This window comes from Meles meles, chromosome 3 (genome assembly GCF_922984935.1).
Source record: "Meles meles chromosome 3, mMelMel3.1 paternal haplotype, whole genome shotgun sequence".
Taxonomy (NCBI): Eukaryota; Metazoa; Chordata; class Mammalia; order Carnivora; family Mustelidae; genus Meles; species Meles meles.
The window spans coordinates 112,831,031-112,846,821 of NC_060068.1; the positions used below are offsets into that span (position 1 = coordinate 112,831,031).

Sequence of the window (15,791 nt, forward strand, 5' to 3'; positions counted from 1 at the left end):
CTGATATCATTTATATTTGTAATAAGTTATAGTCTGTGCCTGCTTGTGCAACCGAGCAGTGAAAGGCTCCAGGTCACCCCATCACCCTGTAACCGCCAGGCCTCGGAGGAGGGGTGTGTTTACCCTTGGCTTTGGCCATAGGAGCTAAGCGAAGGGTGCGGTCCTAGGCCCCTCTTCCTATCTCGCCTCTCCCCAAAACACCCCATGCCCCGCCCCTCCTCCTCTCGCCTTGCCTCGGCTACTCTTGTGTCCCTCTGTCCCTTACCGACACTCAAAGCGCGCCCCCTGCTGGGGAACAGGGGGAAGGGGAAAGAAATGGCGTCTGGGCAAGCATATAGTGGGCAGGCGACAGAAAAGCAGACGGGGAGAAACCCGTGAGAACGCCGCGGCAGCAAAAGCCAGGAGTCAGGTTACCGTCCGTGGCAGTCCCGGCGATCTTTCCACGGTGCGTCCTCGGGGCTGCCCTCGCTCTGCTCGTGGCCAGATGGGACCTTTCCAGTCTGGACTCGCCCTTGTCATACCTTTGCACACAAAGTTCCTTACCCTGAAGAGCAATTCCCTCATCACTTAGTTCTCAGCTGACACCTTCCCTGACTCCACCGAGGTCCAACCCCTTGGCGTGACGTCACAGCTAACACCCCAGACCTCACCTCCTTATGACTGCCCCTTGTGATTTAGGTCTGCCATCCATCTAGGCTGTGGCCTCCTTGAGACGGCACAGCACATGTGTTGCTCACCAATGGCCTCAGTGCCTAGGACATGCTTGGCACCTGAACAGAGGCACTGACATGTTCAAGGCTGAACAGAGGGAATTTATTAGGCAGGGGGCAAATACGTATTTACACAGGCCGCGAGGGGGCATTAAAAGCTGAAGCGGGGACTGGAAGTTCTGGGAGCAGCTCAGACGAGCTCCACCTTGGCATTGGGGTACACTGCCACCACGTCGTAGCCCTCGGGTGGCTTGACGCGCGCCTTGGCGTGGCTCTCGCAGTAGAGCCGCTCGTCCAGAAAGAAGTAACCGCGCTGCTTAAGGTTCAGGCCGCAGTCGCTGCACATGAAGCACTCGGGGTGGTAAAGCTTGTCCCGCGCCTTGACGATGGTGCCCCTGATGGGGAAACCGGGAGAGGACTGCTTCTGGCGACTGAGGGATTCGGGAGCATGCTCCCATCCAGGGCCTCGGGCGGGGCCAGGGGAATGCCGGGGGTGGGGATGGGGGAAGCAGGGGAGGGTACTCACACTATGCCGTGGCCGCAACGCGTGCACTCAGGTAGTCCTTGCAGGCCACTCAGCGGAGTGCCCAGCTTGCTGGCCGTGGGCTTGAGGTTGCGGGGACCGCTGGACCCAGGCCGCTCCCCTGAAAGGCGGAGCGCAAGCGGCATGAGCCAGGTGCGGAGGTCAGGAAAGAAAACTTCACTTCTTCGCGGTGTGGGATGGACCCAGCTTCCGGGACCACCAGCACTACGACTGGGGACGAGGTTTGGAGGGGGAGGGGCCGCGACGGGGGTGGAGTGGGAATCCGGGCTGAGGCGCTGCGAGGGGTATGGGACGCTCAAAGAGAAGCTGCAGGGGTAGATGGCTGGGATGCAGGAAGAGGGTGGGGTCGCAAAGGGGCGGGGGCCGGGCGGCGCTCATCAGGGCACCTGAGGGAGTGGTTAGGCAGGTGGGGCAAGATGGCGGGAGTCTTACCGCCCTCCCCGGCCTCCAGCATGCCCTGCAAGTAGCGGAAGGAGCCTGACTGCTTGGGCTCCGAAGTCAAGGGCTCCGCCGGTTCACGCAGCATCCTGTACACCTCTGAGCCCAGGTCCACTCCGCAGTCACGGCTCCGCGGGAGACCTCTGGCTGTGTCCGTGCTGGGCAAAAGAGATGCATCAAAGGGCACAGTTGTGACACCAGCCTTCCCTCTGCCAGCTCAGGAGTCTGGTGAGGTTTTTCAGAGTGAAACCAGTCGAGACCCAAAGATCAAGTGTCAGGGGTCAAGATGTGACCCAGTGAGAGAAGAGATCTGGGATTAAGATGGGATCTGGGTGTGGCTTCAAAGGCCACTTCTCTGTACTACCTGTGAAGTGGAGACACATGAAGGGTGCTCATTTGGGTCAGTAAGGTAGCCTCATTGCTGCTGCCATTGTGATGGAATGGGAGGTGAGATGGCTGCCCATAAGGAGGTCCCAGGCCTGGCCTGCCATCTTCTAGCCCAATCCTGGTGGCTGAGGGCCTCCTGCTGGTCACTGGACTGCCATCCTAGGAGAGACAGAGGCCTGAGGCACTGAGAAACCATCTGGGATAGGGCTTCTGGCCCTTCCTTATACATTCCATCCTTGCCCTGCTATGCCAGGCTTTCTTGGATGTTGGCTGGTTACCCCTGCTCTGGCATCTTTGGGCTGTGGTGCCCAGCCAGGGAAGGGCTGCAACTTGGGCCCAGTTCAACTCCAAAAGAAATGAGAAATGGCTGTGGAAAGTCAGACACAAAAACCTAAGTGCCTGAGACTCAACTTTGGCACATGAACCACATGGTGATTCTGACCACCAGTGCCCGTGACGGATGGTGTTGGGGCGCGACCATTCCAAGTAACCTTTTAAGGCCAGTGTGACTGGAGCAGAGTTTGTGGCTTCCTTGCAGAGATGCTCCTGGTGCCAAGCCTTCTCACCTGCCAGAACTGTGCTGGGTATTGTACGGGCCTGTAGCTGGGAACATGAAAAAAAAAAGCCCCATCCTACAGCCAGGAAAAGTCATCAATCACTGTGTGCCCAAAGCACACAATGGGGTTGGGGGGCAGACTGAGGTTCAAAGGCATCATTGTGAGGTTAGCCCCCTTCAGGCCTGTCCCTTTGCCTCCATTTCATGCTCTGCAGGGCAATATATGTGGCCTTCTACAGGCAAAGCAGATGAGGGCCAGCAGCTGGCCCAGGCTCAAGGCTCGCCACCCTACTACTCCATGGCCAGCCTGGTGCCCTAGGCTGAAACATTTGGGGAAATGCCTTGACCATGTCTCCTCAGCTCCGGAGAAAAGGGCCATATCTCCGTGGGTGTGGATCTGAATGGGGACTGCAGATCTTCGTCTCTGTAGAGTCCAGAGCTATGCTGCCCCTTGGCTTGCAGGCACACAGAGGCGTGCACACTCTCATGAGAACTTTCACAAACACACATACGAAGACAATACACAAGGTCTAGCCAGTCCACTGACATATACCTAATCACGCAGACACAGTTGCAGATACTCAGAGACTGTGCGGGATTCAGGCAGCCTCCAGCACTGGGGCACAGGGGAGCCTGCAGAGCTTTGTCCTGACTGCCCCGCTTTTTCTGCAGCCTCGGACCTGGCTGGGAGCTTGGGGAATGGGCAGACCAGCCACTGAGTGGGAGTGGTGCCCCATTTCCCTCACCTCCACAGACAAAGGGGAGGGACTCACTGTCCAGGTGGGCCCCTATCAGTGAGGCAATCACAGTAGGAAAACCGTCTTCCCCACTGGCTGAACAAAAGCCCCCGAGAAACCCGAGCACTTTTGCACATGTGTCTGCAGGGCAGATGGGCAGGCAAGGCTGGCCTGGTCTATAATGGGGACCAGATGGGCCATGGGCTGTGGGGGCAGGGCTGGGCCTGGTAAGGAGGAGGCTGTGACAGGAAGGGGAATCAGAAGGTCCTGGAGGAAGGAGGCCCTCACTCACCCAGCAGGGTGTGGGAGTCCACTGCAGGGTCATCAGAGCCACTGCTCCCCTCAGGGCCACCCATGCAGCTGCCTCTCTCGGTCTGAACTCAGTGGTTAGGACACACATGGTGACCACAGTCTCGGTATGAGTCCCACACCTCTATCACCTCTCTGAATCTGTTTCTTTATCTGCTAAATGGGGGAATGTGATGGTCTCTACATCCTAAGTTCCTTGTGGGGATAAAATGAGACAGTTGCATGCAAAGACTTAATATAGTGCCTGGCACACAGCAGATGCTTGGGCTGTCATGGACGTTCCCGAGTTCTTATTCCTATTTCTGGATGTCCCCTGCTTTGTGTGGTAGTGCACCTAGTGCCACGTGCTCCCCTTCTCTGAGTATCCACCAGCTCTTTGATTTGGTTGTTGAACCCTCAGTGGGAAAATCGGCAGAATGGGGGTAACTGCCTACTTGTTCATCAGCTCCCATGTGACCGTGGTCAGAATCTGGGACACTCAGGACACCTGGTTGCCTTGGTTGGTTAAGCACCTGTCTTTAGCTCAGGTCATGATCCCAGTGTCCTGGGATCGAGCCCCCATCAGTCTCCCTGCTTAGTGGGGAGTCTGCTTCTCCCTTTCCCTGCTCACTCTCAAATAAATAAATAAAATCTTAAAAAAAAAAATATCCTGGGACGCACCCTGGGAGGTGGGCATTGACTCCAGAGGATGAGGTGGCACCTCCGGGAGGCCAAACCCCAGGTCCCTGCAGGTCTGGAGAGGACAGGATGAGTGTGCAAGGGCTGCTTGCTCTACCCGGCTTGCTTTAACCCATCACCTGGTTCTCAGCTTAAATGCCATCCTCTCCAGGAAACCCTCCCTTATCGTCACCCTTCCTCTGCCCTGGGCTGGACCAAATGCCTCTTGTGTTCCCACATAAGTAAGGCCTGAGGAAAGAAGGGTCCCCTATGACCCTACATGACCTGCAGAACCTATTTGCATCAGGGGTGCATGCCAGGGTATTTTGTGCTGATTTTAGGGCCAGCTGTGGTTTTCTCCTCTGATGTCTCTGGCTGCGCCCACCCATGGCCCACTGCAGGCAGAGGGTGGGAACACTGTGGGGACAATGGGCCCTGTGTCTGTGTTACTGAGGACACAACCCTGTGGGGGCTGGGTGGGGGTGTTTCTGTCACCACCCATGGAGCTCATGACTTTTAAGCACAAGAGGGGGATGGCAGCTGAGGAGCAGCCTTGTTGCTTAGAGAAAATCCCTCTGACTCCAGCCTGAGCCACTGGCAGCCTGGCCTTTGAAGAGGTCAGTAAAGGAAATTGTGGGGGCAGGGGCAGCTGCTCTCCAGCCCACCATCCCCAGGCGCCCTGGCCCTGAGCCCCTCCTGAAGGATGGACTAGAGCTGAGATTCAGATTCCAAAACTCAGGCGCTCTTGCCCTATCCACCCTGCACTCACACATGACAGCTGGCCTCACAGGTGTGCTGGGGGCCTACACAATGCTGCTGCCTTCCGGCTGGCCTGCGTCAAGCCTGGCTGACTTGTCAACCCCTGCTCACCCCTGGCCCCTTGGACCAGATCACGCTGTGGAGACACAAGTGTGGCCACGAATCTCTGCAAGGACAGCTGAGGTCCTGGACAGAGGAAACCAAAAGACTGTGGTTCTGTCCCATCACCTCATCCCTTGCCTCTGCCCTCCCACCCACAGGAGCTTGCTTTTTTCTGAACCTGTGATGCACAATCTCACTTCTGCGGCTTTGCATGTGCTTCCTTGCACACTGCCTTTCTCCATGCCTCTTTGCTGGCCGGATTCTTCCTAGTCCTGCAGGTCTTGGCTTGGATACTTCCTCCTCCAGGAAGCCCTCTCTGAACCCTTAGGTGAACCATGTGCCTACTCTGGACTCCTTTGGCCCTTGGCTTCTGCCATTCCAGAACTGCTAAGTACCTCTTCCTTTTCATAATGGGCACTCTCCAGCATGTAGTAAGCATCTGGCCTCTGAGATTCCAGCAAAAGTAAGTTAAGGAACAAATACCAGAATGAGAGGATTGGGATAAAGGGTGAGGGAGATAGCCTTCTCTACAGGGCAAGAAAGTAGACACAAGCAGGACTAGACGGCTATGGCCCCACATTCTGAGTCCCACAGCTTTGGCTCCATCACAGAGCAGTCCAGTCTCCACCTTTTCCAAACTCTGTAGCCCAGGGATGTTGAGCTGGCTCTGGATACCTCAGCCCTGCCCCCTTGGCTACCCCTCATGCCCATGACAAAATGAGGCCCTAGAGCAGCTTCTTCCTGCCCCCCCCCCCCTCATTTGAAGACAGTATCTGAGTTGTGACTCCTGTCAAACATGGAAAGATGACTGTGGCCTGGGGTCTGCTGGGTGCAATCACAGAACAGCCAGGAGAAAACTTCAGACTTAGGGCATCGAAGTGCCTTACATTCTAAGGTCAGTCTTGAGGACTGACCTTGAGGACTGAGTTTGGCTCTAGCCACGTGGGTGCCCAAGGCTAAGATAAGACAGAAGAATACCCAAACAGCCTGAGGTCACTCCACAGCTTACAGCTTCCCCCGACCCAGCCCCCAAGCTAGTGACTTCCTCTTGGTCTGGAATCACTAGGCACCAGAGTGAAACCCAGGTAGGGGGATGGGGGCGAGGTAGCCCTGAGCCAAGGCCTAGCCCTGTTCCTACCCACTCTAAGTACCTTTGTCTCAGAATCTAGGACTATTTAGAGTACAGACAGACAGAGCCCCCAGCAGATGCTTATCACCTGGGGAGCACAGGATGGGGCATGGACATGGCCCAGAGAAGTCTGCTGCTTCAATCTCTGGTTTGGGCATCTGAAAGCCAGACAACAAGACATCTAGTGCAGGCCGGGCCCCTCTGCCCTGGGCTTGCTCTGAACCAGGCCAGGCCACGTGGTGTCCATACATACCTGGGCCTCAGGGTCAATATGGATCCTCTGTGCCTGAGCCTTGCTGTCCTCTGGGGCACCGGGCCAGCTCCTGCCTTCAGGTCTGTGACAGGAATTAGGATGGTCAGATAGGTCTGCTTACTGTGTCTACCATGACTGGAACCATGGCTAAGAGGGGCTGGGCTCCGGGCCCAGAGCCATCCAGGACCAGGCCTGGCACCCTGAATGGCAGAAGCCACCGCCGCAGCACTTGCCCCTGCACCAGATGGTAGCTGTTGTGGCGAGGAGACAGAATTCGAGATCTGCCACCTGCCTTGGGCGGGGCTGTGTGTTCCATCCCCACCAGCTGTTCGAGGCCTCTCTGGTCTCATTCCCAGACAGGATGCAACAGAAGCCCTTCAACTTCCCCACTTTTTCACCCTCCCCGTGGCCTCAGCAAAAAAGAAGGCGAGCTCATAGCAGGGCGTGCCAGGCCTCACACATGGATCAGCGAGGAGCCCATCTGCTTATCCTCTTCTATCTACAGCCTCTGGCCTGGCCTGGAGGTCAAGCATCCCTGGGTTCTAGGGGAGGTGACATAGAGGCTTTGAGGGGTGCGCCTTCCCTCTTGCTGCCGGCAGAGTCATCACCAGTGTCTGCCCAGCCCAGATGGGAAACAGGCCATTAGGAAATTCCTGCTTCACCATAGAAACCAAAAGCCAAACACCACTCAGGAGGGAGAAAAACATCATAAACCTGCCATAAGTGGGGCAGGCGGGGCTGGTGGGGCTGAAAGGCTACAGGCCTGGGGCCCAGTCTTTCCATTCAGTAGCCCTGCGAGGAGGCAAGCCAGGAGGTTGCATGGACCCTGGACTCACAGGTGGGTGTGAAGGGAGGCCTATTAGACCAAAGGGGAATAATGTCCCCCTTCGCCTCAAAAGGCCTCCTGGGGCTTTCCAAGAACTCACCACTGGGCCAGAAGCTCAACATGGCCTCTCTCCCTGCAGTTCACTGAAGGATTTTTAACTATCTGTCTACACATGTAGACCACACTCCCCCCACACTTCCTCACCGTGGCCCATTCCTTAACCCAGTACAGACTAGCCTCTCTCCCCCAGAGCCTTCCACAGGCCTGTGCCACCAAGGCTCTGCTGCCCGAGGGCAATACCATCCCCACTGGCGCCTGGCCCCAGCCTCTCATCCACGCTCCCGGTAACTGCCCTAACTCACATCTCCACCTTTGACCTCCGCCAGCTCCGAACTCTGATGGAATCAGTCTAGGACATCGCATGTGGCTACGGCGACCTTATACTCCCCTGAAGTTCTGCCCAGAAGAGAAGTACAAGGCTGTGGTCTGGAGATCAGAGTGCACAAAGTACCCAGAGCAAAGAGCGTGGTCCAAGGCAGCAGATCAGAATGAAGGCTTATTCAATCTCCATCCATAGGCCTTCACTTCAGGCTGGACAGGTGGCAGCATCTACCATCTTTAAGCAAAACGACAGCCCAAGGGTGGGCCATGTAATTGCATCTTGTAACATATACAATGGGCAACACAGACCTCACCAGAAGCCTGGGTTTGGAGCTGATGCCAGGAAGGTTCTGGGCCTAGAGAACATGCCCAGAAAGTATGGGTTAGCTTGGATTGTTGGATAACTGGTTCTGAGTTCTAAACAAAATAAGCATAGCAAGAAAGCTGGGCCCTTCCTTCACTTCTCATCCCGTGGAAAAGTCTGTGGAGGATTAGAGCCCTCTGTAAAATAAGAGGGCAGGCAGGGAACTGGTCTGTGTCAAGCTCTGTGGGCAGGGGCAGAGAATAGCTCTCTCCAGTAAGCTCAACAGGCTAATCCTCCACAGAAACCATGCTGAGGGGGTCTGTGGAGCATAGGTCCCGTCCTAGCAGGAAGGTCAGAGATCAGGGTCAGAGGCCTTGTGGATGGTGCCCAGGAGAAGAAATGCTGGCCCAGAGGGTCAAGGTGGCCTTCATGTCTTAATTTCTCAGAATCTGCATGTGTGAGCACTGGGGGCGGGGGCTAGAGGACAGGACCCCAGATTTTCACCCTGAGCAAACCCAGTACATCATAAGCATTTAATCTCCCAATCATAAGATGGTCCCATTTTGGGGTTGAGAAAACTGAGGGCTTTGAGATTAAATCACTTGCTGGAGGACAACAACAGTTCTCCAGTGCAGAGCTGGGACTTGAACCCAGATCTGTGATAGTACAGAGTATGCTCTCACCTGGTCCATGGCCAGAGAGCATTTGGGGGCAGAGTAGAACAGATCAGGGGACCCGTGGCTCCATCTATGCTTGGCTTGGAACAAATGACCAGGAAAGGAAGGAAGGAAGCAAGGAAGGAAGGAAGGGGAACCTCCACCCTGCCCCCATCCTGCTACCCTCCCCTGACATCATTCCCTCTGGGAACCTCCTGACTCAGACCCCCTGCAAGCTCCCTTGCCTCCCCCACCCCACTACTACCAGGGCTTCCCTTCTTTAGCCATGCAAAATGAAGGCCGGAGGTGAGTCAGGGCCGGGGAAACCAGCCAAGTGGGGCGGCAGCAGAGGCCACTCGTGGGCAGAGCAGTGCTGATGTTTTCCCCAGCCAGACTATACCTCAGTCTGGGAGAGGGCGATGAATGTGATCCTGTTTGGTGGAGAAGGAAACCCAGACTCATAGAGGTCATCTGGTATACCTAAGATCCCACAGAGTCTGGATTAGAACCAGCTCTACTGAACTCCCACACCAGGGCCCATTGCCCTTGGAGTTGCACTCAGCTCCAAGAGCACAGTCAGGGGTCCTGACCCCAACCTGGACTTAAAACCAGGCCAGACACACATGGAGGCTATCTCAGAAGCCTTCCTAACATGTTTAATGGCTCCCAGCCCTGCCAGCTCTAACGCATAGTTAGCCGTGTTGTGGTTTGGAGAGGCTTTGCTGACACGCGTCCACAGGAGGGTCATGGAAAGTCCCTGTTAGCAGTGAACGTGGCAGAGCTAAGCAGTTCTGTCTGACTTCTCTGGATCCAAGCAAGATAGGGGGAAGGGAGATCCCACTAAGCCAGGACCTAGCCACCTGCCTTTAGAGCTGAACAAAGACCCAGTGCCTGACTAGGGCTAGGGACACCTCAGGTGCACCTTCCATCCTAGATCATTTATAAGGCACACACACGGCTTGGGGAACCCCAATCCTCCCCCTTCATGTAGGCAATGTGGCGTGATACAGTCGTTAGCATCCAGATTTAACCAGAATCTGCTGCAGAGGCATGAGGCATGGTGGGGCCAGCTGAGGCAGGGCAGCCTTTGTGGGGGCAGGAGTGGTCAGCAGCCTTTCCTAGGAGTGAGAGACACCTGAGGACAAGCTTTGCTTTCCCACTCCCTTGCTGTGGGACTTTAGACACCTGCTAACCTTCCTGGGCCTCAGGTATCTCATCTGTAATATGAGGACCATACCAGCTTCCATTTTATAAAGCAGGTCTAAAGGTTAAGTGAAGTGTGGAAAAGGACCACTTTGAAATGATCATCAAAAGGATTATTCATTCAGGGGTGGGAAGAAGACTGAAATCACCGCCCAAGGTCTTATTTCATCGTTGATTTGGGCTGCCTGTCCCTTCCCATAAGTCCCTCAACAGACTTCCAGCCCTGAGCTAACAGGGGGCTTCTTTCCTTCTTAAGCACCGCCCTCTCCAAACAGTGTCTGTCACGCCCCTGGGAAAGCACTAGTTCCTAAGACTGGGGTGCCATGGAGCTGAGGCAGAGAGGCTGTGTGGAGCCTGGCTCTCTAAGGATGCTGGCTGTTCCTGACTTATCCTCCCCTTCATTCCACCCCCCGCCCCCCAGGCCAGCCTACCCTGTGCGTACCTGCTCACAGAGAGTGTGAGGTGGTCGTGGCAGCCCTTGATGCGATTCTGCGCCTCCAGGTGCGTCATGAGCTCTGTGCTTTCCCCATTGATGGCCTGGATCAGGTCTCCAGGGCACAGGGCAGCCAGTGCAGCCTTGCTGCCAGCATGGACCTACAGAGGGACAAACCAGAGGCTGGGCATCGGCCATTCTGTGGCCTTGCTGTGGTCTTGGGCCTGGACCCCCTCCAACCTCAGAACCTGGGCTCTGCAGCCCTTCTGCCCACATGACCTGTGGGTGGGCCAGCCCGGAGACTAGTTGAGTTCCCATGTGGTCTTGCCACAGCCTCTGTTGTAAACACCCCCAATTCCAGCACCTGAAGGACCTCTGGGGTGTGAGGGCATATAAGCAGTCCTTCCTTGGTACTGGGACAAGTGGGATGTCCCAGTTCCAAGCGAATCTTGTCGCTTGCATATGTGCCCACAGACATGCAAGGGATACATGGGGACACATAAGCTCCCAGATACATACAAAGCATGGATAGGTCACATATACCCTACATAGACAGGGCCCTGCCCAGACACAGAGCATAGCAGCCCCTTGACCTGATATTTCCTTGTCTCCCTACTCATTTCCTTTCATCCCTAACCCCCACATTCACCTCCACCTCCCCACACTCTATCCAGACCAACTGAATATCCAGGGGCTACCGACAGCCCCAGATAATTCTCACCTCCATGCTTCTGCAGATACTCTTCTCTCTAACTGGAACACTCTTTCCTTTGACCTCAAACCCTAATTATCAGCTTTTTCCTCCTCACCTTCACGTCTTAGCAGAGATGGCATTTCCCCTAGGAACCTCTTCTTCGGGCTCTCACAGTCTCTGTGCACCCCTTTACCACTTTGCTCCCCTAACATTGTTAGTGCCTCATTCTGGGTCTGTGTCATCACCTCCCCAGGCAAGTCCAGGACCACGTACTTCCCGCTGCCTGCACTCATGAGTCGCCATTTTATCTCCACTTCATCAGCAGGACAGACACTCTATCAGGCCACCCCAGTGCTACTATTGACTCCAGGCAAATAGTGTCCATATCTGGAGCTTCTTACAATGCTGGTGCCCTGACGAGGTCCACGTGGGGTTGAGGATAGGCTAACAGAGAGGCCAGAGTAAGGAGTCCAGGGGAATTCAGGCAACAGGGCACTCTTTGCCCTTACCCTGGTCCCAGTACCGCCTTTGGAAAGAAACTTTAGGCACCCTTATTAAAAAAAAAAAAAAAAAAAAAAAATTCTGGTAATTTCTATGCCTCATATGGAGCTCAAACTTAAAAGTGCAAGATCAAGAGTCACATGCTGTGTACCAATTGAATCAGCCAAGGTGTAGGTGCCTTCATTCCTACCCAGCCTCTCCAGTGGTGTCCTCAAGAGCTTCCAGCGACCCCGTTCCTATTGCTGGAGTTGGGAGCTCCTTTGGGAGCTCCGTTGGGATAGGCTCAGCCTATCCAGTTTTCAGTAGTGAGTGGACAAAGCCGAGATGCTAGCAGCTCCTTGGCTGGAGTCCTGGTGTGGGCAGTGCTGGAGCTGGCCCGCCCTGAAATAGGCTGCCCCGAGGAATATTTTTCTGGAGCATGACCCCCTCAGCAACCAGCCCACCATGAATGCTCATCCACAGGGCCTGGGCACCTGCAACAGCCTATCATCCTGGGGGAAGGACCTACTGGGCATTATCCCACCCTCCATTCAAGGCCCTGCTCCAGGTCCCTCTCCTTCGTGGACACATGCTCTGTGACATGGCCTGGGCTCAGTGCTTTACCCATAACTAGTTCATGGCAACTTTTCAACCACCTGATGAGACAAAGGCTGTTCTCATTCCTAGAGATGAAGTAAGGGAGGCTTGGGGGAAGGGGCACTTTGCCCCAGTCCCCATGCTGGAGAGAAGTCTTCTTCTTCAGGGGGGCGGCTAGCTGCACGATGACTCAGCCAGGACAAGGGGTGCATTCAGGCCCCTGTGGGTGGAGGAAGTTCTTGAAAGCAGGGGTGGCTGGGACTCTGCCAGCTCCACTAGCTCGGGGAGTTCTGGTCAGAGAGGGCATGAGGCCAGGAAACCATGACTCTCCTAACTGCCTTTATAAGCATTGTCTCAATCCTCCAGGAAAGCCCATTTCTTAGGTGAGGAAACTGAGGTCCAGAGAAGTGCAGAAGGATGTTCAATTGGTAAATGGCAGAGTCAGGATTTCACTGCAAGCCAGCCGGTATGTTCCAAGTCTTATCCACTAACCCCTGTGTGATTTGCTGCAGAAAGGGAGTGAGGGGAGAGAGTGTCCTAGGGGAGAGAGAGTGTCACAGGTAAAAAGGTCAGCATGTATAATGGCTCACTCAGAGAGAGAATAAAAGCAGTCTCCTGGGGTTGAAGCATCATAAGTGAGAGGAGAGTGGGAGAAAAGTCAGAGAAGAAGCAGGGACCCGACCTGCAGGTCTTGTAGGCCCAGGTGAGAAGCTGGCATTTCTCCTGGGTGATTGGGAACTATGGAAGGTTCTAAGCAGGGAAGTCACAGGACACAGTTTAACTCAGGCCTCTCCCTCTGGCTGCCGAGTGCAGGATAAATAGACAGAAGGAAGGGAGAGAAGTACAGCGAGGTCAGCTGGGAGGCTGGGGCACAAAGCAGGCTCCTCACCTGTAGCAGCTACATTCCCGGCCCCATCTCCACTCTGCCCAGCCCAGCACTGTGGTGGACCGGGAGTCACAGAGTCTGGGGCCATATTGTCCTGTATAGTCACAGCAAGTGCCAGGCAGGCCTGGATTCCTGTCCCTGCTCTGCTTCTCTGGATACGCCCTGGCCTCTCTGAGCCTCAGTATCCCCATCTATAATGTGAGCCCAGAGGGAGCCCTTACTGGTAAGAGCTCTTGTAAGGACTATCTGAGGCAATCAGGGCAAAAAGCCCCCACAGTGGGTTGAGCACTGGGGAGCTGGTACCAGCACCCATTGCCTGGAATGCTGCGGACACTCAGCCAGGGCCGCCAATCACTGTAGTTCATAGGGGAAGAAGCCCAGGCCAGGGTTCATGAGGGCTCCCCCAGGCTTCATGGGCTGAAGGTGTAAGGCCGCAGCTCCGCCAGGCAGCCAGCCTCTTCCCTGTCTGACTGTGGCTGTCCTCACTGTCCTCACAGCAGGGTGGGCAGGGGATGGAGGGGTGGCAGCTCTGGAAGCATGGAAGAGGTTGGGTCTTGAGCCCTCCTGGTAAGGACACTCTCACACATCATCTGTGTCTGTAGATCTGCCCTTGACACACCTGCTGGGCAAGCTGTGGCCTGTGTCTCCCCAGCCTCAAAGATCTTCCCAGATCCCCCCCAAATCCAGGCTCAGGCATCCTGGTTCCTTAGGCCTGAGCTGCTGCTGCATGACGTTTGGGGACAAGGCGGGGAGGGGGGGTTCTTCCTGGCAAACCCTCTCCCAGCCTGCCTGCCTGCCTGCCAGGAGCCTGCATCCCAGTTAGCTCCAAACAAGGCCGCCACTGCTGCTGCCACTGTGACGTGTGGAGGCCTTTCCTCCACGGGCCAGCAGCCGCGTGGGCAACAGATGTCTCTGCTCCCTGCCGCCTGTGGCCGTCAGCCGCCGCCACTGAGCCTGTCAGCAGCCTCACGCCCAGGGTGGCTGGACTGCTGGCTGGCCTAGCACCCCCACCAGCCCGCCTTGGCGGACACACAGCAAGGCATACATGCAGACAGACACAGAGGCGCACGCATACACACACACACAGCAGTCTCCCTCAGGGAAGTGGGAGATGAAAGACTCCCGGATGTGTTGAAGGCCCACCTCACTTAGCCCCAGGAACCTGGTGACTGTGGGGTAAGGGCAGATGTGGGAAGTCTCCCAGGACAGCTGGGCCTGCCTGTCATCCTGGCCCCCAGAAATGGGATTCCGTGATTTTTCACTCCACCGGGTGCCCACACCCTTCCAAGTAGCGGAAAGAAGCCTCTGAAAGTCCAACGAACTTGGTCCAGCCTCCACAGAGAGAGGTGGCAGCACAGTGGGGGAAGGTGATTCTCAGTTCTCCTGACTCAGGCCTCCAAAGGCAGCCTGTGTGCGTATAAAGGATGGCCCTCAAATGGCCCCAAGGTCCCTTTGCTTTTCCTTCCAGAGTGAGAGCCTTCAAGGGCAGGACCTGGGTTTTGTCCTCTTTTGTCCCCTAGTCTGAGATCCCCAAAGGCACAGTCTGATTCCCTTTTTTTTTAGCCCTTCAAACTAAGGGACCCTGAAGCCAGACCAGGATCCTGTCTCCCTGAGACTGGGCACCCCTTCTGACAGGGCCTGAATCCCTTCCTCAGCTACTCTGTCTCCCCAGATTAGCCACCCCCCCAAGGCTGTGCCCACTCCTCTTTCTCCTCTGTCCTAAGGCTGGGGCAATGCATGGCCCTGGATACCAGAGAAACTGGGCTGAGGTTATTCTGGCCCCTAGCCTTGTGTGGTCTTGTGGGGAGAGGGTCTCAAAACCTCCCAGTCAAGTCTCCCCTTCCCCTGGAAGCCCCAAATTCCTCTTGGTCACTTCCCCGGACAACTGAGGTCACAGATGAGAGTCTGACCAAAACTAGAGTGAGGAAGTGAATGGATCTTCTCCTTTTCATATTCAGACAGGACCCCAGACTTCCCTGGGGTTACCCAGCTCTACTGGCAGGGACCTTTGATAGGAGAAGGGGCTCTCACTCATTTTGCCCCAAATGCTCAGGCTGGGTTCAATTTAGGCAGCATTTCCCGGCCTCTGTAGATCTGTCCAGACCCCTGGCCCAGCGAGCTCCTTCCCCGTCCTGCAGCAACTCCCCCAAAATAAGACCAGCAGGGAGGCTGGTGTGTGAACTGGGGTGGGGGTTTCCTTCAAGGGATAGGGCAGGCAGGCCCAACACGGGGAGAGAGGGGGTTGGGGCAGTACTGCCCTGCCTGGAAGCCTCCAGAGGCCATGTGTCGCCCAGGCCAGTTTTTAGCTTTCGAACCTCAGGGACGTCGGGGATCTGGGTCTCGGGTGGACCGCTAGGACAGGGTCTCAGATCAAAGACCTCCCCGCCGCCCCGTGGCCGCCGGACTCACCCGCGAAATGGTGAGGGGTGCGCTGAAGTCCCGGCCGCCTACTAGGCGGAAGCCCCAGGGCGAAGGGCCGCGCAGGGTCACGGAATGGGGCATCACGGGCCGGAGCCGCAGCCGGAGCCTGAGCCGGACACTGAGGAGCCGCCGCCACCGCCGCAGCCGCCGCCTGGACGCCGCGCCCCGCCCCCGGCCCGCCCGCCCCCGAACCCCGCTCCACCCGGCCCCCGCCCCCGCTCCCCTCGCGCCCGGATTGGCCCCGAGGCCGGCCGGACCCGCCCACTTCGGGGGCTCTGAGGACCCGCCCCTTGGCTCCCGCGCCTAGAGCCCCGCACCCCCGGGGCAGT

The 15,791-nt window shown here is 56.3% G+C and overlaps 1 protein-coding gene across 2 annotated transcripts; it reads right to left on the reverse strand.

The window, feature by feature from the left end:
• Positions 1 to 794: 794 nt before the first annotated feature.
• Positions 795 to 15,624, reverse strand: PDLIM4 (PDZ and LIM domain 4). 2 transcript variants are annotated; one of them, XM_045998728.1, is made up of 7 exons: positions 15,451 to 15,624; positions 10,394 to 10,545; positions 6,582 to 6,663; positions 2,057 to 2,238; positions 1,687 to 1,850; positions 1,237 to 1,354; positions 795 to 1,105 (listed from the first exon to the last, which is right to left on the reverse strand). In XM_045998728.1, the coding sequence occupies exons 1-7, from the start codon at positions 15,541 to 15,543 to the stop codon at positions 901 to 903; spliced, it is 996 nt and encodes a 331-aa protein (XP_045854684.1). In that variant the 5' UTR covers positions 15,544 to 15,624; the 3' UTR covers positions 795 to 900. The 2 variants fall into 2 exon arrangements, with proteins under 2 accessions (XP_045854684.1, XP_045854685.1); XM_045998729.1 differs by lacking the exon at positions 1,237 to 1,354 and having other exon boundaries at positions 1,035 to 1,105.
• Positions 15,625 to 15,791: the final 167 nt, after the last annotated feature.